This window comes from Typopeltis vanoorti, chromosome 6, assembly GCF_054136105.1.
Source record: "Typopeltis vanoorti isolate ZY-2024b chromosome 6, IOZ_Tvanoo_1.0, whole genome shotgun sequence".
Lineage (NCBI taxonomy): Eukaryota > Metazoa > Arthropoda > Arachnida > Uropygi > Thelyphonidae > Typopeltis > Typopeltis vanoorti.
This window is the reverse complement of record NC_143554.1, coordinates 1,983,902-2,005,502: the sequence shown is the minus strand read 5'-3', so window position 1 is coordinate 2,005,502 and position 21,601 is coordinate 1,983,902. Positions and strand designations below refer to the sequence as shown.

The window sequence follows — 21,601 nt, the reverse complement described above, 5'->3', positions numbered from 1 at the left end:
AGGCTACCCGTCGAGAAAGGGCCTGGCATGGAGGATTGCGTATGGACACCTTCCAGTGAACATCAACATCTGGCGGTTCCACAACACCAGGAACCCCTTTTGTGACTTCTGCGGGAGCCTGGACACCGTGGAGCACGCCTTCTACCGGTGTCCCATCTCCATCTACATCTGGAGGAGGTTAAGCGTCGAGCTCCGCATCCCCCTCCTGCTGCAGGAGCAAGTCATCTTCCTGCAGTTCGCTCCCCCAGCCAACAACAAGCAGAAGTTAGTGGTATTTATAATTAATGAGCTCAAATACCACATCTGGAAGGTAAGAAAGAAATTTTCTAACCCTACTAATCCTCCCAATCTGTTGGATCTCTCTAGAATCGTCCTTTACAAGTTCTACGGTTCCTTAAGGAGATTTTTACATCTCGAAAGAGAGGCTCTGGGGGACACCACATTTAAGATCAAGTGGTGTTCACCTCCAATCCTGTGCAGTGTCAGACACAACACCATCAAGTTCTGCCTGCTGCTGCTGTAACATCTCCATCTGCAGCAGCAGCTCCAATCTGAGTCATTTCCTTGGTCTCTGTCCCCCCCCCTGAGGTCTGTTCTGTTCCCTGGACTCCCACGGAGGTAGTTCGGAGGAAAAACCCAGGCAGCGAAGGCTTACTCAAGGCGGGCTGCCCTGAAGGGGCAGGTCACCTGGGCACCGGCCACCTCCGTGGTCATTTCCATCTCGAGAGAAAGGCAGTGAGCTGGGGTGAAAGAGTAGCATCTGATAGCGAGGAGCTAAATAGATGTGAGATATGAGCTGAGGCCTACATTTCCTTATTCCTATTCCCCACCTCCCCACCCGCCCTTCCCATCCTATTCCCTCTTCCCTCTCTCCCATCCCCCTCATCTCCCCACCTCAACCACATTGTCACTTCCCCTCCCTTCTTTTTCTTTCCTACTAGGGGCACTCTGACCCTGCCTTTTTTCGTAGGCCAATGATGGGATACCCCTCACTTTCACCCAAAGCTCCATGTTCCAGCTCTGCAGTGAAAGTATCCCAGCCTTGGATTCCAGTTTCCAGACCCCGAGAGAGAGCTCCTATTACAGTCCTGCTGCCTTGGTAAGAATCCTTTGTCTTTTTTTTTTTTTTCTTCTTTGGTTCTTTGTGTTCCCCCTGTACCAAAGTTTAACAGGTTTTTCTTATCTGCAAACAGGGAAAGCTTGGCCTTTTCTACAGGTCTGTCCTTTTGTGGACTTGGATCGTACAAGGGTCTACTCTTCCCTTTTTTTTTTTTGAAGTATGTCTTCGGCTCTACCGAGAGTAAGAACCCTCGGGTTCGAAATCGACGCAAGTGTACACAAGAGGACGTTTGCGAAAGCGCTAATTGACTGCGTAGGGGCAGATAATATTTCTGGCTTTACCCCCTATGGGGGTGGCAGATATCAAGTAGTTTGTAAAAATACAACAACAAGGGAGAAACTACTCAAAGGGGTTGAGTGTGAAGGGAAACTTTGCCATCCTTTTGTCGTTGGTAGCATCTCTAAAAAGATGAGAATAGAGCTATTCCCTCTGGAATACCTAGAAGGAGGCAATGACATAATTAATCAAGTCTTTTCGAAATGGGGAACCGTACGAGATGTCCAAGTAGGCAAAGACGCTGACTACCTTGAATGGATGTCGGGGGAAGTCACGTTCTCGTTAACGATGAAAACAGAAGTTCCGAATTTTGTAATGATCGGCTCGGCCCGGGTAATGGTGAGTTACCCGGGAGTAAAGAGGCAATGTTTTAAATGTGGAGCCCTGACTCATCTCGGGGTCCAATGTCCGAAGTTAAAGTGTAAGAACTGCCTAACAGCGGGTCATACACTAGCACAGTGCCAATCGGCATGCCTAAAATGCGGCATTAACGGCCATAAAATAGACACCTGTCCGGACAGAAATCTGGCCGAAAAATTGGGAGGCACTATTACGCCCAACACGGAAACAACAGCCCAAAATGTTATTGGCGCAGAACCGAATGATTTCCCCACCCTGAAGGCCGCGCATGAGGGGACAACAGAGAATCATGCCGCCACCTCCGAAACACTGCCAAGTACACCAGTGGAGAAGCCTGCAACCAGGAGAGATGAAGGGCAGGAGAAACTGGCACCGATCAAACCGCCACTACAGACGTAGCAACCGAAAATAACCAGCAGCACCAACAAAACGGAACTATCACTGCAGTCACAATAGACGAGGACACGGAGGCAGTAGATATGGAAATCAACAATGCAGAAACCACACAAAAGAGGCCAGCCAGCCCTGAAGAAGTAAATATTAAAAAATCGAAACAAGGAAGTCCAGCACAAGTTGGAAATATAAAGTCAACTTCAGAACCCACAAAGTTCCTTCACGCAAAGGCCAATGCACCTATATTGCATCTCTTAAAAGATTTCCCCGAGGAGGCGGCGAGACTAAGAAAAGCTATAGAAACATTCGGAGACATTCAACTGATACTCACAGGACAAAACGGGCCAAGAGTCGTCAGTGCAGAATGGAACGACGTGTTTGTCGATAATATAGAAGAAATCACTCCTGAAAAGATCATTGGTCTTATCGATGCAGAGGACGACGTGGGACTAGCACTGCACAGAGGCCTCTACATGCTAAACCACGTCTGTGGAGACAAATTAGCAGATCTCATCATTAAAACCCACAACAATAGACAGCAGGAGGATTTAAACCTCGCCTAACAAGTCAGTCGACTCCTAGTATTGATCTGCCAGAGGGGAAGAGAAAAAAAAAAAAAAAAAAATTCTGGTTTGTTTTGTCTTCTTTTTGTCCTCTTTCAGATTAGAATTTTTGTTGTAAAAAAAGGTCTATGTCTATTCCACACAGGAGGGGGTATCCTGAGAACCTGGGCTGCGAAGGCTTACACCGAGGCGGTGCAGCTCCTTGTGGGCTGCATCCCCCAGGGCAGGCTCTGCCCCCGCTCTTCTCAGAATTAAACTGGTCATTCAGGTTGAAATTTCAGAATTTACCCAGTTTCTTACAAATTGTCATATGTAATTTTTAATGTTATTTACTAGTTCCTCTTTTTCATGTGGTGCTTCTTTCATTTGTTTTTCCCCACTTTCCTCGGGCAGACACCTGAAGAGGTGACTGACCGGGGAAAGCTGAAAAGAACGGATGGAGGGAGATAATGTCGGAGATCTGCTTGGTGATGACATTTAAGTCAGGCCAAGTAGATCGACTGAGGCCTCTTTTAACTATCTACTACTATCCACTCTATCTTTTCTCCTCCTCTCTCACTATCAAGCTGACTCTCAGCACAACTTTTTTTTTAAATCTAAAGAGACCAGTGATGAAAGGCATGAACTCCCATTCTACCTCAATAAAGGTCGAAACCGGTCTGGGTAGTGGCCCCTTGCCTTTAATACAAAACATCATACATCCCCTTCTTGGAGATGTGTTTTGGCATTAAGGGTAAATATTAAGATTAGTGATCGGAGCTCGCTCCACCTTTACCACGAGTTGCCTTGGTCTTGCACTACCTGTGGGATCAGCTGGACTTACATCACTTGCAGGCGCAAACTTGACTTATTTGTCTGTTTGCTTACTTGGGAAAGGGAGTAAAAACCAGGTTTTAAAAAATTACTTGGTATTCTTAACATTTATTATACCCAAGGTAAAATACTTTCTACATATATATATATATATATATATATCTACAAAAGATATTTACATAAATTTGTATGAATCATAACAGTACTCAATATATGGGTTTCAGGAACATTACGATGACTAATGTTATTCACAGAAATAACCAGCACAACATATTCTGGTCCTGAAAGGTTGCAAAAAAGAGAGGGAATGGGAAGAGAAAAGAAAGAGGGATAAGGAGAGAAAATGATGGCTATAACAGTTTACTTCACAACAACCACTTTCTCTATTCAGCATTCAGAAGGAATGTTAAATAATACTATTTGAAGTGGTTAATATACAAAAGTTAAACTATGGACCTCTAGGTCAAAAAATGCAAACTGACCTGTATTGCTTTTTCTCCTAAATCTGTTGGTACAGATTTAACTTCAGAGCTGTCTTCTGCCATGACTATGTGGGAATTCCATCTTAAACCCCTTACATTTGCAGAAGAGATCAAAGTTGCAGCGCTTGAATGGCAATCAAAAGTAAATAGTCTTGATGAAAGCCCTTGAAGCCCCACACAGCAAGAAACAGATGTAAAATTAAGAGAATCAATTGCAAATACTGCAGAATTTATTCCATCCTGTACAGAAGATAGCTCAAATATGAAGTCACCTACCTCCAATCTTGAAATTGATCAAGATTCAGTTGATTCTGCTCTCTTACCAGTATCTGGAACTCAAAAGCTTTCAAATTGCACACCAACCCTAACAACTTCTAGAAGTAGCTGTAGTAGTGAACAGGTATCTCCTCATGTGGGAGAATCAAAAATTGTAAGACAGCAAAAATTTGTTTCAGGAGGTGTAAAACATTTCAAATCAGGTGAATCTAGTGGCGGATTCAAAGCCTTCTACTGGTTCGCCAATGCAAAGGCATGTTGGAAATCAGGAAAGGCATGGCAGCAGTAGGGAAAGGCATCCACGGCACTGGCAAGGTAGACCAGTACATTTATGGACAACAGTCCAAGTTGGGCAGTGGCTTATGGCTCTTGGTTTAGAAAGATATACTCACCAGTTTCAGGAAAATGATGTTACAGGAAACCATCTGTTACAAATTGATAGCAGCAAGTTGAAAGTATTAGGTATAACTAATAGTGGTGACAGGTCACTTATAAAGAAAAAAAAAATCAAAGAAATGAAAACACAGATAGAAAAAGAAAGAAAAGCTCATGAAAAAGAACAGAAAGCATGAGAAAAGCAATAGAAAAAAGCTGAAAAAGCATTAAAGAAGAAATAACCTTTCATTTATGCATAGGAAATAAGTGATAGTGAATATGTGGATAGGCATGCTTTGTAAGTCAAGATAGACTTCAGAACTCCATATGAAGCATGATATGTTTTTACAAGGAGTGTGGTGTGTTTCAATGTTTTTCATGTGGTGCACTTAACACAGTAACCAAAATCAAGTGCCAAATTGGCCCCCCTTCCCAAACTCTTTAATCTACCAGATTTAGATGGTTAAGGTAGTTAACCAAGCAATACAGGTCAGATTGCATTTTTTTTGACCTGGAGGTCCATAGTTTAACTTTTGTATATTAACCACTTCAAATAGTATTATTTAACATTCCTTCTGAATGCTGAATAGAGAAAGTGGTTGTTGTGAAGTAAACTGTTATAGCTATCATTCTCTCTCTCTCCTTACCCCTTTCCTTTCTCTTCCCATTCCCTCTCTTTTCTCTACACAACCTTTCAGGACCAGAATATGTTGTGCAGGTTATCTCTGTGAATAAGATAAGTCATTGTAGTGTTCCTGAAACCCATATATTGGGTACTGTTATGATTCATACAAATTTATGTGAATATCTTTTGTAGATATATATATATATACACACGTTTTGTGTTATGTTATTTCATTCAGAAGACTATTAAAATGTTTGATATTTTCCACAAAAAAAAAAGAAAAAAAAAAAAGGTTGGAAAATCTGGCTGTGCGATGTGCAAAGTGAGACTGTGCTAGAAACATTTATTTTTATCATTATGAACAAATGACCTACATTTTTAACAAATACTTGATGTATAATATATTCTGCTAATTATGAACCTAAACTTATTTAAGAAAATGGTGTGGGAGTTCCACTTCAAATTGCTATCGATATGGAGGCCCAAATACCTGATGGTTTTCGTTTTTTTGATTAAGCTACATTTACAATTTAGACTATCACTACATTTCCTTTCATGCCATTTTATAGTACTGTGTTCTAATTTGTCTATTAATGTAAAGTACATATATCTTGTTTTGTCGGTATTAATGTTAAATCTGTTGTTGCTGAACATATACTTAGTTTTAGCATATCGCTATTAATCCGATTTTTTAGATCTTCAAGGGTTGTTTCAGTGTATACTAAAAGAGTATCATAAGCAAAGATATCATTTTACCAAAAAGTTTGTATTTACATTGATCATTAACATATATTATAAATAGGATGGGGCCTGGTACCGATTCTTGTGGGACTCCATATTTTATTATGTTTGAAGTGCTTTTAAATATATCATAGCTGGTATATTGTTTTCGAATATTCAGATAGGATCTGAACCAGTCATTAGTAATTCCCCTAATGCCGTATTTGAATATTTTCAGTAGCAATAGATCATGACGAACACAGTCGAATGCTTTAGATATATCAGGCAAAATTTTTTATGAACTTTCAAGATCTGAGCAAATCATATTTATGAATATTCTATAAAATAATAAATTATAACTGCAAATTCCTGCAATGAACAAAGAACACTGCACTTATGAACACTTTATATTGTCAGAAGTTTAACATGTTTTGTTTGATGTTTTAGGAGGAGCAATGCAAAATGTTTAGCCTGGTAATTCCTTTCCCTATTTATGCAATATACTGAATAAGTATATTGCATAAATAGGGAAAGGAATTACCTTCAGTTGCTGAACAAATTCCAGAAATTAATAGTGTGAGTGTATTTCAAAGGTAACAAAAAAAAATGCTATATGTAAATATGCCATTCCATTTTTTATTACTCTTGAAATATGGAAAGCAAATGAAGACACTGAATGTAAAATTGCTGAAAGTGGCATGAAAATTGATTGCTTACATGAAAATGTAAGTAATCAATCTAGAAATGATTACTTACATTGTTTACAGTCACATCAATTAAAAAAAAATCATGGTTATGTTCAGAACAGTGTGTGTGTGTGTGTGAGAGAGAGAGAGAGAAAAAGATGGATTCATTGTGAAAGCTGAAGGATTATGGAGGGAGAGAGATACTGGTGAGCATGAAGCAAGTGTTAGTAGAATAGACAGTGTCGATGGTAGATTGGAAAATGTTAATGTCAGAATTAATGTTAAACGTATAATAGTGGAAATTCAGGAGAATGAAGTGAATCTCAATAAGGAAATAGTACACTTGCATGTTATCTTTTACAATACAAAGTGAGAAACTGAAAAATGGAAGAAATTAACAGGTACGACAAGAGAAAGAGGCAGTAGGTCTGAGGTAAGAATTGAGATCATGTGAATAAACAAGAGAAACAAGGCAAGGAGAAAATTTTGTGCAGAGATTCTATGATCATCAGAGGAGCACTGAATGAAGGTGTAACAAAATCTTGTTTCTCTAATGCAAAATTTTATAACATTTATTGATACTATTTGGATGCAAAAAGGTAAGATGAGAGAACTAACTGTCTTGGTTGCCACTAATGATATGAGATGTTAGAAGTATTCTATGAAGGAGGATGTGAAGGAGTTGTTGAAGAAAATGAAAAAGAAGACCAAGAAGGTGAAGATTGCAAGTCTTCTGTTACTATAATAGAGACAAACCGAGGAGGAGAGTACTGATAGCAAATTAATCAATACACAGGTTGCACAGAAAAATGATTTACTGTTTGTGGACTTATGGTCTGTGAGTTTGATGGAAAAAAGGATTTGCATAATACTGATGTGCTGCACTTAAATGGTTTTGGAGTTAGGTTTCTATAGAGAGTTAGCCTCACCAAGAGTATCAAGGCACAGAGGCAGAGAAACTAGAGCAATTAGGGAGTGAGTGTGTAAGTGTGAAGGCAATTAGGGAGGTGAATGAGTATGAGAATGACTAATAAATGCAGAATCTAGTCTCTCAAGCAATAATATTGAATATGGTACTCGATTCAGAAAGCAAAGGTAATTGGGCACCTAAAAGGATGCTACAGTTGCTGTATACTAATGCAAGAAGAAACAGGTACAATGGGGAGGAGTTTTTGGCATTAAACAGTGCAACCTTGCAAAAAAGTTACAACCATCAGTGAGACTCAGTTAACAGCAGATGATGTAGTAGCAGTGAAGCACACAAAGGATTAGTGTTTGCAGGGAGGATAGAGAAGATAGGATGAGGAAGCAATGCTGCTGATGATAGCAGATGAATTGCAGCCAAAAAATAATAGGAAGCAGGTGGGAGGGGTGGCAGTTCATTTGAAGCAGTGATTGGTTGCTGCTATGGGCCACAGGATTCCAGGGCTGATGCAAAAGACATAGATCAGCAAATTAGGACAATGAGTGAAGGTAGTAATTATTATGGGGAACTTCGACTATGGAAATATAAATTGGAAGAGAGAAAGATCACACTGCAGGAACGAAATAGAATTTACATCTACTGAGATATAATTACTTGAGGCAGCATGTGATAGAGGGGACTCAGAGTGCAACAGTATTGCACCTGGTCACAAGATGAGAAGAGCTATCCAAACCATGGTCACTACATTGCCTCCAACTAAGGAGAGTGATCATGTAGTATTGATTTAGGAGGTTGTAAAATATGAGGAATATTCTTTAAAAAAGGGGTAATATGCAAAACTAAAAGGCAGATAATTATGACAAGCTTAAGAGGAAGGTTGAAGCTGCCAAGGCATAAAACCCTTCAAGGGAAGGATATTAGTAGTGTATGGTAGGTAGTTAAGGGGCAACTGGAGGAAGCATATCAGTCTATACCGAAGGTCAGGAGGATTAATCAGGCAGAAGTTAGATGAATGAGTAGTCTCATTAAGCATCAGCTAAAAAAAAAAAATAATAAAATAATAATAATAATAATGTTGTGGAAGTATATAAGGAAAGATGAGCAGACTGAAGAAAAAATACAAGGATTAGGCAAGGAAGACGACCAGCATGGTAAAGAAGATAAAATCAGATTATGAGAAGCAACTAGCCAAGCAGTCCAAAGAAAATTCCAATTTTTTTTTTTCATTACATGGCAAGTAAGAGGAAGAACGACAATGGAAGGATAATCTTAATGAGTGCTGATAGTGGCGAGGTAATAGAAGCAGATAAAACAGTTTGAATTACCAAGTGGCCACTTTGTAAGGGTATATCATCCAAGTGCAGTTACTGCTGTAACATATGTGACAGGGACTGAGGTGGGAACAGAGGTGGATGAATTGGAGGTTCTCAGAATATTAGGATATTTGAAGTATCAAAACTAAAATATTATAGGAGGAAGTTACCAGAAGACGTTGTATGATTCCAGATTGATTATATACTAGTCAAGAAGGGATATGAAAGGATGATATACCCTTACAAAATTACACTTTGTAAGGGTATATCATCCAAGTGCAGTTACTGCTGTAACATATGTGACAGGGACTGAGGTGGGAACAGAGGTGGATGAATTGGAGGTTCTCAGAATATTAGGATATTTGAAGTATCAAAACTAAAATATTATAGGAGGAAGTTACCAGAAGACATTGTATGATTCCAGATTGATTATATACTAGTCAAGAAGGGATATGAAAGGATGATATACCCTTACAAAATTACACTTTGTAAGGGTATATCATCCAAGTGCAGTTACTGCTGTAACATATGTGACAGGGACTGAGGTGGGAACAGAGGTGGATGAATTGGAGGTTCTCAGAATATTAGGATATTTGAAGTATCAAAACTAAAATATTATAGGAGGAAGTTACCAGAAGACATTGTATGATTCCAGATTGATTATATACTAGTCAAGAAGGGATATGAAAGGATGATATACCCTTACAAAATTACACTTTGTAAGGGTATATCATCCAAGTGCAGTTACTGCTGTAACATATGTGACAGGGACTGAGGTGGGAACAGAGGTGGATGAATTGGAGGTTCTCAGAATATTAGGATATTTGAAGTATCAAAACTAAAATATTATAGGAGGAAGTTACCAGAAGACATTGTATGATTCCAGATTGATTATATATAGTCAAGAAGGGATATGAAAACAACTGCAGTCATTCTACAGATACCCAAAAGCTGAAATAGTGAACACTCACTTGTTATTGTAAAATGTGAAATAAAATATTACTAAATACATAGAAGAAGGAAAATAAAATGGTATACTGAACTATTGAAGACCTCAGATATAAAAAACAGGGTTTTTTTCGTTTTTTTTTTTTTTTTTTTTAGAAAGCAGATTGCACTTGAGAAGAACAATGAGAAAGACTGGGTGGTCATCAAGGAAATAAATAGAAGATCAGCAGAAAAAAAGTGTTAGGATTTACAAAATTACAACCACAGAAGCCCTGGATTACAAATGAGATACTTAAATTAATAGAAGAATAAAATAAAGCAAGGACAAAGAAGGCTGAAGGCAGGGAACAATACTGAAGACTAAGGAACATGTTTAAGAAAGACGTTTAAGAAAAATTAAAAATCTTCCTTAAAAAAGTAACCTCCTAGCCCCCTGACATCACGAAAAAACTTAAACCTTTCCGCTCCCGTCCCCCCAGAATATACGGTTTACCAAAAATCCACAAACCTAATTCCCCACTCAGACCTATAGTAGATGCCACCAATGCACCTTGTTACAGACTGTCTAAACAGCTGGCCAACTCTCTGTCCCCCCTCACCGGAAATTCAGCTTCCTATATAAAAAACTCGACCCACTTTAAAGCTCTCACAGAAAATTTAACCTTGAACAATACAGACATATTGGTAAGCTTTGATATCTCCTCTTTGTTTACCCAATATTCCCTGAACTGACACTTTATCTCTCTTAGAAAACGTTTTCCCCTCTGACATCTTAGATCTCTTTTCCTTTGCCATCAACTCTGGGTATTTCTCTTGGAATAACAAAATCTACAAGCAGATAGAAGGAACTGCCATGGGTTTCCCCCCCTCTCACCCCCCCTTGCCAATTTCTATATGGAAGATTTCGAAAAATGAGCCATAGACTCAGCCCCACTCAAACCTTCTATCTGGCTAAGATATGTAGATGATGTGTTCTCCATTTGGCCTCATGGCCCAGACACGTTAGACTCCTTCCTCTGTCATCTCAATAGCCTACATCCAAGAATCCAGTTTACTATTGAAAAGAACAATTGTTTACCCTTCCTAGACACCTTAGTTACGCGCCTGCCTAATGATACACTTGCCTTCACTGTATACAGAAAACCCACACACACTGGCAGATACATTCATAAACTCTCCAACCACCACCCCTCACAACAATATGGCATCATTAAAACCCTTACCAAGAGAGCCCACAATCTTTGTTCCAGTGGAACCGCCCTCACTACTGAGCTTAACCACATACACAGAACTTTCCTCTCCAATGGCTACAGTGAACACAGTATCAAAAAAATAATTAATTCCTCCCCCAATTACCCGTCCCTCTCGTCAACAAGAATTTAAAAATGCCATCACCATACCCTACATCCGAGGCACTTCGGAAAAAATAGCCAAGATACTAAAAAAGCATAACCTACACACAGCATATAAGCCCTACCGCAAACTTGCTACCCTTATCCGTTCTACGAAAGATCAGCTCCCCCCCTCTCTCTCTCTCTGCCTGGAGTTTACAAAGTACCCTGTTCCTGTAAGCTTGCGTACTTTGGACAGACAGACAGATCAGCATCCATCTGCCTAGAGGAACACAAGTCGTACATCGTTAAACACAACTATGGCCATTCAGGCTTGGCTGTCCATGTTTTGGACACCACCCACAGAGTATCATGGAAGATAACTACCATGCTCCACCACAGCAAATTCAAGAAAGAGAGACTTTTCTTAGAAGCAGCAGCTCTCAGAAACCAACCAAATCTTAACAAATACGGTTGCATTAAGCTTCCGAAGATTTGGGAAACACTCATCACCAGAGGTCCCACCTTACATTCCAGGTCACCTACTACCGCCCATAGAGGGTGCTCCACCTAGATAGGACTTTAGTGTCACCCACGTGGTTGGGCTTAGTATTGTAAGTTTTTGTGTGCATGTTACATTAATTGTTTTTGTAATCCCCGTAGATGTCCTAGTGACTAGGACGAAATATAGGAGTATTAAATTCTAATTTAATTCTTTCTGAGTGTTGTAAAAAATCCATTAAACCTCCAACATAATGTCCTCACAGCACTTAAGCCTCTATACAATAATTAATTACCTAGCTTGAAAACTGTAGGAATAGATGAAATACGTGATGAAATTCTAAAAAATATGGGCCATGCAACATAAGAAGCCTTATTTAAAATGATCAAACAAGAAGGACAAAAAGGGAATGGACTGTAAAAATTATCTAACTTTAGTTTACTTAATGATGCCTCAAAGATCATACTATACATGTGCTGATTGCATACAATAAAATGAAAAATTGAATGTTATTTAGATGAACATCAGTTTGGATTCCATAATGATAAGGGAACTAGAGAGGCAATACTAGGCTTGAGAACAATAACAGACCAAAGAAGTGAAGTAAAGTAAATAAAGCTACAGACCAGCTCTTACTAACAGTACAACACGTACATTTGCATGGACATCAAAATTGGCCTATATGAAAAATAACTCATAAAAAGTCATTTATTCCTTCTCTGTTGAAATCAGACTTCAGCATTCGTTAGTTAAATTTTTACATAATAAAACTTCATTGTATTGTATATTTTTTTAAAAAAATCATAATCATTTAAAATAATGTAGTATTATGTTATGTTTAATATCACATTGTCAATGTTAATATCAGATGATGTGTCAATAGCAGGACACCTATCTTGCATTTATTTCTGATTACATTGTTGGCCGTGAGTTAACCTTGACCTGAGGATAAATCTCATTTAACCAATGAGACCAAACAATCATAATGAGATAATTGGTTAAGAGTAAACCAATTAAAGAAATAGAATCAAAATACATAAATACAGTTGTGCAGTGACTGTAAATAATTTAATAATAGTAATAAAAATAATTTTAACTTCCCAATATGTCTGATAAATGAAAAAACTATCAGGTGCAGAATATTGCAAATGAAAATCAGAAAAAGAACAAGATATTCAGATACAAAGTAAGGCTTTGCATAAATATCTAAAAACTGAAACAGGTAATGTAGCACAAGAGAAAATAAGCAGAAGAAATGAAACCAAAAATTCTTTGAATTAGAAGTACTTGCCATTCTCATGGCAAGTACTTCTAATTGCAATCCCAGTAATGTCGATATTATTAACAATGAGGACAAAAACAAAACTGATGTAACATCTTCCTCTTCAAAAAAATTAAGTGATAAATTTGAAATGAGCATTGATCCAGCAAGATGGAATCCCTCTTTAAGTGATGCGGAAAGACTGGAAATCATAATGAAACATCCCACCAGTGAGACCAAATTTCGTTTTTCTGTGCAGTCCAAATGGTTGGAAATTTTCATTAAATCATTATAGTAGGGACTAAGCAATGGAGAACATAATAATTGGTCATGGTTAGTGTATTCTAAAGAAAAAAGATTCCATATTTTGTTTCTGTTGTAAGTTGTTTTCCAGTAATAAAGTTTCGCTCACTGCTGATGGCTATAACGATTGGGGAATTTATATCTCCATCTTAATGAAGACAAAAAATCTAAAAACCACTTGAAGTCCCATAAGAAGTGGATTGAGTTCTGCAAAAAGATCCCTAAAAAAAAATAACCCAGACATCATGATTACAAAAGCAGATGAAGGTAATGCTACCGTTATCCTTGATCCGACAGCATACCTAGAAGAAATGAACCTATTGGAATCAGAACACAATATGTACCAAATGGTAAATTACAACCCTACAAATGGCATTAAAAAGAAAACAACTGAATTAATCAAATCAGTGATCACATTGCCATGGGAAACAACCAAAAAAACTTATACTGCATTCCTGCACTTCAAGAATTTACGGCTTGCCAAAAATACACAAAACAAACACGTCAAGAAATTAGCGGCCACACTGAAGGAGTTGGTAAGTCATTACCCCTCCTACATAAAAAATACACAACTCTTCATAAACAAGATTAGAAAATCACATTCAACAACAAAGATTTATTAGTCAGCTTTGACATAACTGCATTTTTCACTAATGTCCAGATCAATGATACTATTCTTCTCTTACAAAACATATTTCTGCCTAATAATCATGGCCTTCTTTGCACACGTACTCTGCTCTGGGTATTTCGCGTGGCAAAATAATTTTTACCCACAAAAAGAAGGTACAGCCATGGGCTCCCCACTTTCTCCCCCAATAGCTAACTTTGATATGGAAGACTTCGAGCAACGAGCTCTAGATTCGGCCAGCTTAAAACCCAAAGTCTGGCTCAGGTATGTTGATGACATTTTCACCATTGGGCCCCATAGCCACAAAACATTAGATACATTCCTAAGCGACCTGAACAAGTAACACAAATGTATCCAATTCACCATCAAAATTGAAAACAATAACTCTCTTCCTGATACACACATCTTCCCTCAAGCTGCCTCTCCTTCAGGGTCTACTGTAAACCTACACATACAGGCCAATACATACATAAAAATTTATACCATCCAACACAAAAACTAAGAGTCATAAGCACCTTCAAACACAGAGCACTAACAATTTGCTCGAATGAACAGTCTCTGAACCAAGAATTTGAAATCATTAATCAAACATTTGTAAAAAAATGGCTATAATAAAAAAATGGTTCGCAAGATTCTCCATAAAAATGTCATTAAAAGAAAAAAAGATTACAAGAATGTCATAGCTATTCTTGTAATTCCCTGGCAAAATCAAAATTAAGAAATTTACTTAGCTCCTCCAAAGATCCTCTTCTATACCTTGCCCACCCAGAGGTTTATAAAATTCAATGTACCTGTAACCTACCCTACATAGGAGAAACAGGATACACCATCTCAATCAGAAAAGATGAACACAAATTCTACATTAAACACCTCCACTATGGTAAAACAGACCTATCAGACCAAGCACTCCAAAATATGCCACAGAATTGACCGAAAAGGCACTAAGTCCCTACCTGCACCATAAACTGGTTTGAAAGAAACTTCAAAGAAGCTTGTAAAATACTAAAACATCATCCAAATTCGAACAGAAATTATGGATTAATTATTCCAAGAATGTGGAGGACCCATCTTCAACACATATAGCAACCACAACAACCCCAGACAGAAGAAAATTTCAATACGAAGAAAGGACTGTAGAAATTGTTGAACGCAGTTCTGTTTTTTTTTTTTTTTTTTTTTTTTTTCCACCATAGGTCAGGCTAGGATAAACAAATAATAAACCTTGAGATTCATTTCACTTTTGTATAATGCAGCAGCATATAACTCATATATTGTACATATGTATGTTCCTGATGATGACCCCTATTCCAGAACATTTAAATACTAAAAAACGCAACATCAAAAATAAAAATCGAATACAAAGCACAGAAAAAACAGAGATAGCTGTCCATGCCCTTGAACAAAAACATACCCCGCAGATCGACAAGGCCATCATAGACAGACAAAGTAATGAAACAATGCTTAGAATATCGGAAACAATAGCCATAAAGTGCGACGCGAACTCTATCAACGTATACACAGGCCCTACATAATCTCCCAGGTTTGGAAGCTACACAACATAAAATTGAGGTCACAACCCCGGTCACAACCAATAGGCGATAACACAAACACTTCAAAAGCAGAAGCACCTACCTGACCTGACATAGCATCCACTTCCTCCATGTGTTCAGACGACGACCACAAATAGTCGAAACAGACCGCACCCTGTCAACTGAAAACAGTCAACATCAGTTGCTGTTTTCAACCCCTTTCAGCCTTTCCCACCTCATATAAATATGTAAAAAAAACGCTTTGCGCATCCCTTATAATATATATATATGTAATTCAAAAAAACCCGGGTTTTTTCCATTTGTTATTTCAATTCCCCCACTTGCCAAAATCCACCCCCCCCCTACACACACACACAGTAGTTTGGACAACGCGAAAGAAGAAGAGCCACAACACCCAGAAAAAGGTATGTGCAAATTTCTTGTCCTCTATGCAACATATATTTATTGATAAATATACATCTACAATGCCCTAAGAATCCGTGAGAAAAGAGAAAATGGCATTTTAAACTGGGGCACTCCTAAACAGAAGCAGGCAAATAGCCGTAAATAGAATAGTTTGTTAAGAGGAGTAACATGGGATTTTTCCCAGAAATAATATCCATAATCTTAACCATGTTTCCTAGTTTCAGTCACTTAATATTATCTTCAGATTATACTGTTCAAGTCTACAGAACTGAATTATGTATTCAACCCCCCCCCCTCCCAATAATAATAACTGTATGCTTGAATCCAAAATTAAAATCTGGATGTTGCTGTGACATTTCATTCTTATGCACACATTTTTATTATTAGCCTGATATTCACTTTCATTGCTGCTTAAAACAATCATCTACAGATATCAGTTTCAACAATAACATAATCAATGACTTTTCTTACAAGTTCTCATGAGTTTTAAGTTTTTAAAGTCATCATTTCTACTTCTTCTCTCTTCCATCATCTATGTGGGCCAAATGAACTCTTTCCACTTCTGTCTGTCCCAGGAGAGTCCAAACAATTCTGTCCAGTTTGGTGTCACTTGTGATTTAATTTGCAGCTCCTTTTTTATTTTGTCTATCCATCTAATTCTGGGCCACCCTTTGGATCTTTTACCATCCATCATTGTATCAGGGCTTTAGTTGGTAATCTTTCTGTTCCCATTCTGGTCACATGGCTAAACTAATACAGTCTTCTTTCTTGGAATTTGTTTATTATGTGTTTTGTTATGTTATTTCTTGTTTTAGTCATCTCCTTATGTCACTGTTTCTTAGTCTATCCAGCAGAGACACTCCAAGTAATCTTCTTAGCCAATCCGTTTTAGTAGTTAATAATTTTTTCCTCTTCAGCTTTTTTGAGATTCCAGCGTTCACTTCCACAGAGGAGTATTGGTAGGGCATTGTCTCATAGATTCTTACTTTTGTTACTTGATTGATGTCTCTATTGACTTCTATATTTCATTAAGTCATCCAAAAGTTTGGGATGCTTGACTGATTTGTCTGTTTATATCTTTTGTAATTTCACAGTTATACTCAATTACTCCTCCGAGGTAGGTGAAGTTTTGTACCTGATCTAGATTCTTACTATCAATTTCAATTTTCAGATTGGTGTTTCTTTTTCCTATTTGCATAATTTTTGTTTTATCTATAAAATTTTATACATTTTTCCTTTATTTCACCAGAATTTCATTGTAGATCTTCTTCCATGCTTGCAAGTAATGCAATGTCGTCTGCAAATTTTAAATTTGTTATATTTTTCCCATATATTTTGATTCCAGAGTCTTCTTTGTTTAAGGCCTTACTGGTTGCTTCTTCCAGTGTAAGATTGACCAAGTCCAGTGATGGATTGCATCTCTGTCTTATTCCACTCTCTGTGTGGAGCCAGTTGGTTAAGGTGTCCTCCACTCACACTGCACTTTCAGATTTTAATATAGATTCTTTATTATTTTTATACTTTTGTTGGGAATTCCAAATTCTTTCATAATTTCCCATAGTTCTCTTCTACGGATTGAATCAAATGCCTGATGAAAGTCTAAGCAATTTATATAGCAACTTTGGTTGTACTCTAGTGTCTTTTCTATTAGCTGACTTAAGGTGAATAGTTGACCAATTGTGCTTCTTCCTGGTCTGAAACCTGCCTGTTCTTCTCCTAATGCTAGTTTTATATATATATATATATATAATCCATATATTACAAGTCCATATATATATATATATATATATAGACTTGTAAATTTGATTTTTCTCAACAACTTCTTTTCTTGTATTGAAGAGACTAATGCCTCTGTAATTATTACATTCTGTTTTATCTGCTTTTTATATATAGGAGTTATAACTGATTTGGTCCAATCAGTAGGTATTGCTTAATTTTTGCAGATCCTTTCAAATAATGTTTTAATGGTTCCAAAAGTTCCTTTCCTGCTTTTAAGAATTCTGTGTGTATCTATCAATACCAGGTGATTTCCTAGTTTTAAGTTTATCTATGCTGTGGGCTATTACTTCTTTGGTAAAGATATTTGTGGCTAGAATACTAATATCCTGAGAGCTGTTTTTATTATACAAGTCTCTAAAGTATTCTTCCCATCTGTGAATTCTTTTTGTTTTACTTTCAATTAGTTGTCCCTCATTGTTGTTGATCATTATCATATTTGTTGTCAGTGTCTTACTAATTTGGTCTGTTTGTTTATATAATCCACAGAGGTTATTTTCTTTTGATAGCCATTTTGCATTTTTCTTCTAACCAGTTACTCTCGTCTCTTTTAACTAGTTTTCTAAATTTTCTGTTTAATCTATTATTAATTACTATATTAGTTCTGTTTTAATTTCATGCTTTTCCTTTGATCGTTTAATATTTTTATTTCATTCGCGATCCAATCCTTTTACTTTCTCTTTCTGTGCAACCTATTGTATTTTAATATTATTTCCTTTAATTTGCACCAATGTTCTTTGATGTTTATATTCTGGTTTGGTAGTTCCTTCAGGTTTTTATCTAGTTCTTGATATTTTCTTAGAATATTGTTGTCTTGTAGGTTTTTTTTTTTTGTGCATTCGGTCTCCTATTGACTGTAAAAGTGCTTTCAGATTTTAACTTTATTCTTAGGTTTGCTAATAGTAGCTTATGGTCTGATCCACAGTCTGCAGCAAGGATATGCAAATTAGGATACTTGATTTCCATCTTTCGTTTACAATAATATAATCTATCATATTCTTGGTTTGTCTGTCTGGTGATATCTATGTCCATTTTCTTTGGGGTTTTGGTTGTTTAAAGAGAGTGTTGGTTATTGTTAGATTATTATTTGAACAGAAGTTTAGCAGTCTTTCACCATGCTCATTGCTTTCTCCATACCCAAACTGTCCGTATACTCTTGGCCAGGTATCCCAGTCTTTGCCTACTTTTTCATTTAAGTTCCCCATTACAATTAGGAGATCATGTTCTACATTTATGCTAAAAGAAGAAACAATAAAATATTTATGTTTTAACTGAAATATAAGTTGACATATTACAAACAAACAATACAGAGATTATATTTAAAAGCAAACTTCTGCATTTATAGAATAATCAAATAAAAAAATAAAAAAGTCATTTTATGTCATCACTTTGTGAGGCAGTGCCTAAATAGACTTAAGATATGTTCAACCTCCATTTCCCCACTCTTTAAGTGTAAAACAGATAATAGCCTATTTGGGAGCAATCACTTTCTTGTGATATCTTCTTTTTTTCAAGGGTTACCAAAATTGAGCAAAGCTGACATGCCCACTTTTATCTTAGTTGCATTATTCTATACTGCAGCAGACATTTCATATCCTATCATCAGTGCAATGAAGTGTAACTGTGTGTTATAGGAGCAGCCAGAAGTGCAATTCCTAAGACATCTAATTCATTTCCACCAATCCATATTTTAACCACCATCTAAAAATTTACACACTAACAAAAATAAAATCTTGCTCTTCTTTACTAAAAATATTCTCTTGTGGCCCACTGAGAAAACCATGGCCTCATAAATGGATCACAGACCACATTTTTGAAAACTGGTTTAGAGTGTGCATGGCCAATAAACTCTCATAAATAAGACAGTCTATAAAAGTTTGAATATTCTGCCTGCTACACTAACAATTAAATTTTATTATTTAATTGTAACATCTAATTTTTATATCTATCAAAAAATCCATACAAATAAATAATAATATAAATGAATAAATAATATGATTCTTACCTTCAAAGGCATGCCTAAAATTCACATCGGTTCTAGTATAATACAAAACACAAGGAAGTTTCCAATCAAGATTGAGGAACACAGCTTCATACTAAACAAATATATACAAAAATATACTTTAGAAATGATATCAACTGCTTTTCATTTATTATCATAATAATTCAGATATTAATGGTGGCCTAAGAAGGTTAAAGAAGCAGAGGATGTGTCATTTCAAGTTCCTGTAAGATAATTAAAAAAAAAAAAAATCGTTTAGTATTTTCTTAAATGAGTGTATTTTTAGTATATTATTTTGGTTTTTACAAGATTTACTGTATCTGGTGCATTTATTAATATATTTGTATGCACACTGTTAATTTAACATCCCTAAAATGAGCACCAAAAACCTGTCAGAACAATAGCACAGCGTCAAAAGTGAAGGCTAATGTAAAAGCTAGAGACAAGAATATTTGACCTGTGGAGCGAAGAAAAAAAAAAATCGCAACACTAATATTTATGATGCAAATGATGATAATTATATAATTTAAATTTTCACATTAAAACAAATTATTAAATAACCAATCAAAGAACTGGAAAAAGTTAAGAAGTGTTGAGAAAAAAAAACAAAAAAAAACAGGATAACAAAAATAAGTGGAACAATAATAAAAACAAGAAATCACAGAAATAGGTAAGATATCAGTGAATATTAATAAGTCAATTGGAGTGTAAGAACAAATAAGTATTATGGTAAGATAATTCACTCATTACATTTGCACTTCAAGACAAAATCAAATTCTCATTGTAAGCATGAATCTCTAGGGCAAGGTTTCCTATGTTATTTAATCCTTAGTCCACCTACAGTACTAAAATTGCACATTTGATTTATTTGGTGTTCACAAATAGGATTCACATTATTAGAAAAAAGTAGCTCTCACTTTCTCTCTAGAGCTTTTCTTGGAGTTGTTTTATGTGAGTGTATTTAATATTTGCATGCACCTTGAGAATCCATGCCAGCTACTATACTATTATATAATTCATTTCAATTATTATTAGCTTCTGTCAATAATTTGGATGGCAGGCATGATGAGGTTACAGATGCAAGGGGTTGGGGAAGGTGATAGCAAATAGGAAATTGAACTTTGCATATAGTACAGAAATGGCCAGAACAGCTTTCAGAAGAGAAAAGAGATGGTAGTACTCATTGGAACTTCACACATGATTTTGACTAAGAAAGAAATAATATCTAGGATAACAAAAGCTAAAGTAAACCTACAGGCAATGGACAACATATGGAAAAGTAAACAGTGAGATTTCCCATAAAGCTGAGACCGCTGGAAATATGCATATTAAAAAGTGCACTCTATGGTTGTCGGTCATGGGTAATGGTCAAAAACTGAGAGACGAATATAGGCTTCAAAAGAACATATTATAGAAAAATTCTTTGAATTGGATGGGTACAAAAGATAACAAATGAAGAATTATATCGCAAAGTAAACTATAAAGAAAATCTAATTCAGAAAATAATTCCAAGGAAACTAAAGTTTTTGGACATATATGCAGAATGGATAGCAGTAGAAAGATCAACTTTGATGATTGATACAATGGACAGTATAAACAGAAGAAGACAGCCGAGGTGAGAGAGTGGATGAATGATGTGAAAGAGTGGTGTAGAAAGAGTTTGCAAGATTTGAGTAATCTGGCAGTGGACAGAGGAAGTGGTAAAGAATGGTGAAACAGACATCAGACACCAACAGGCATTGACCCCATGGGCAATGATGATGAGTACAGTATTTACTAGAATATAACTCACTTTTTTCACCAAAATGAAAATTAAAAAATCGTAGTGCGAGATATATGCAGAGATTTAAAGAAACTAAGATTTTTTAGGGAAAAAAAACTAAATTAATGTTTATAATTAAATCCTCAGTATTCATTCTAATTTATAATTGCTCAAATTATTTATAAAATGAATGCATTTAAATTTTA

The 21,601-nt window shown here is 36.4% G+C and overlaps 1 protein-coding gene across 1 annotated transcript in view; it reads right to left on the bottom strand.

The window, feature by feature from the left end:
- PAN2 (PAN2-PAN3 deadenylation complex catalytic subunit PAN2) overlaps positions 1–21,601 on the bottom strand; it is a 717,374-nt gene that overhangs the window by 230,902 nt on the left and 464,871 nt on the right. The window contains exon 21 of the mRNA XM_090393913.1: positions 19,637–19,727. Within this exon, the coding sequence (XP_090250039.1) occupies positions 19,637–19,727 (91 nt within the window). The remainder of the gene's footprint in view (positions 1–19,636; positions 19,728–21,601) is intronic.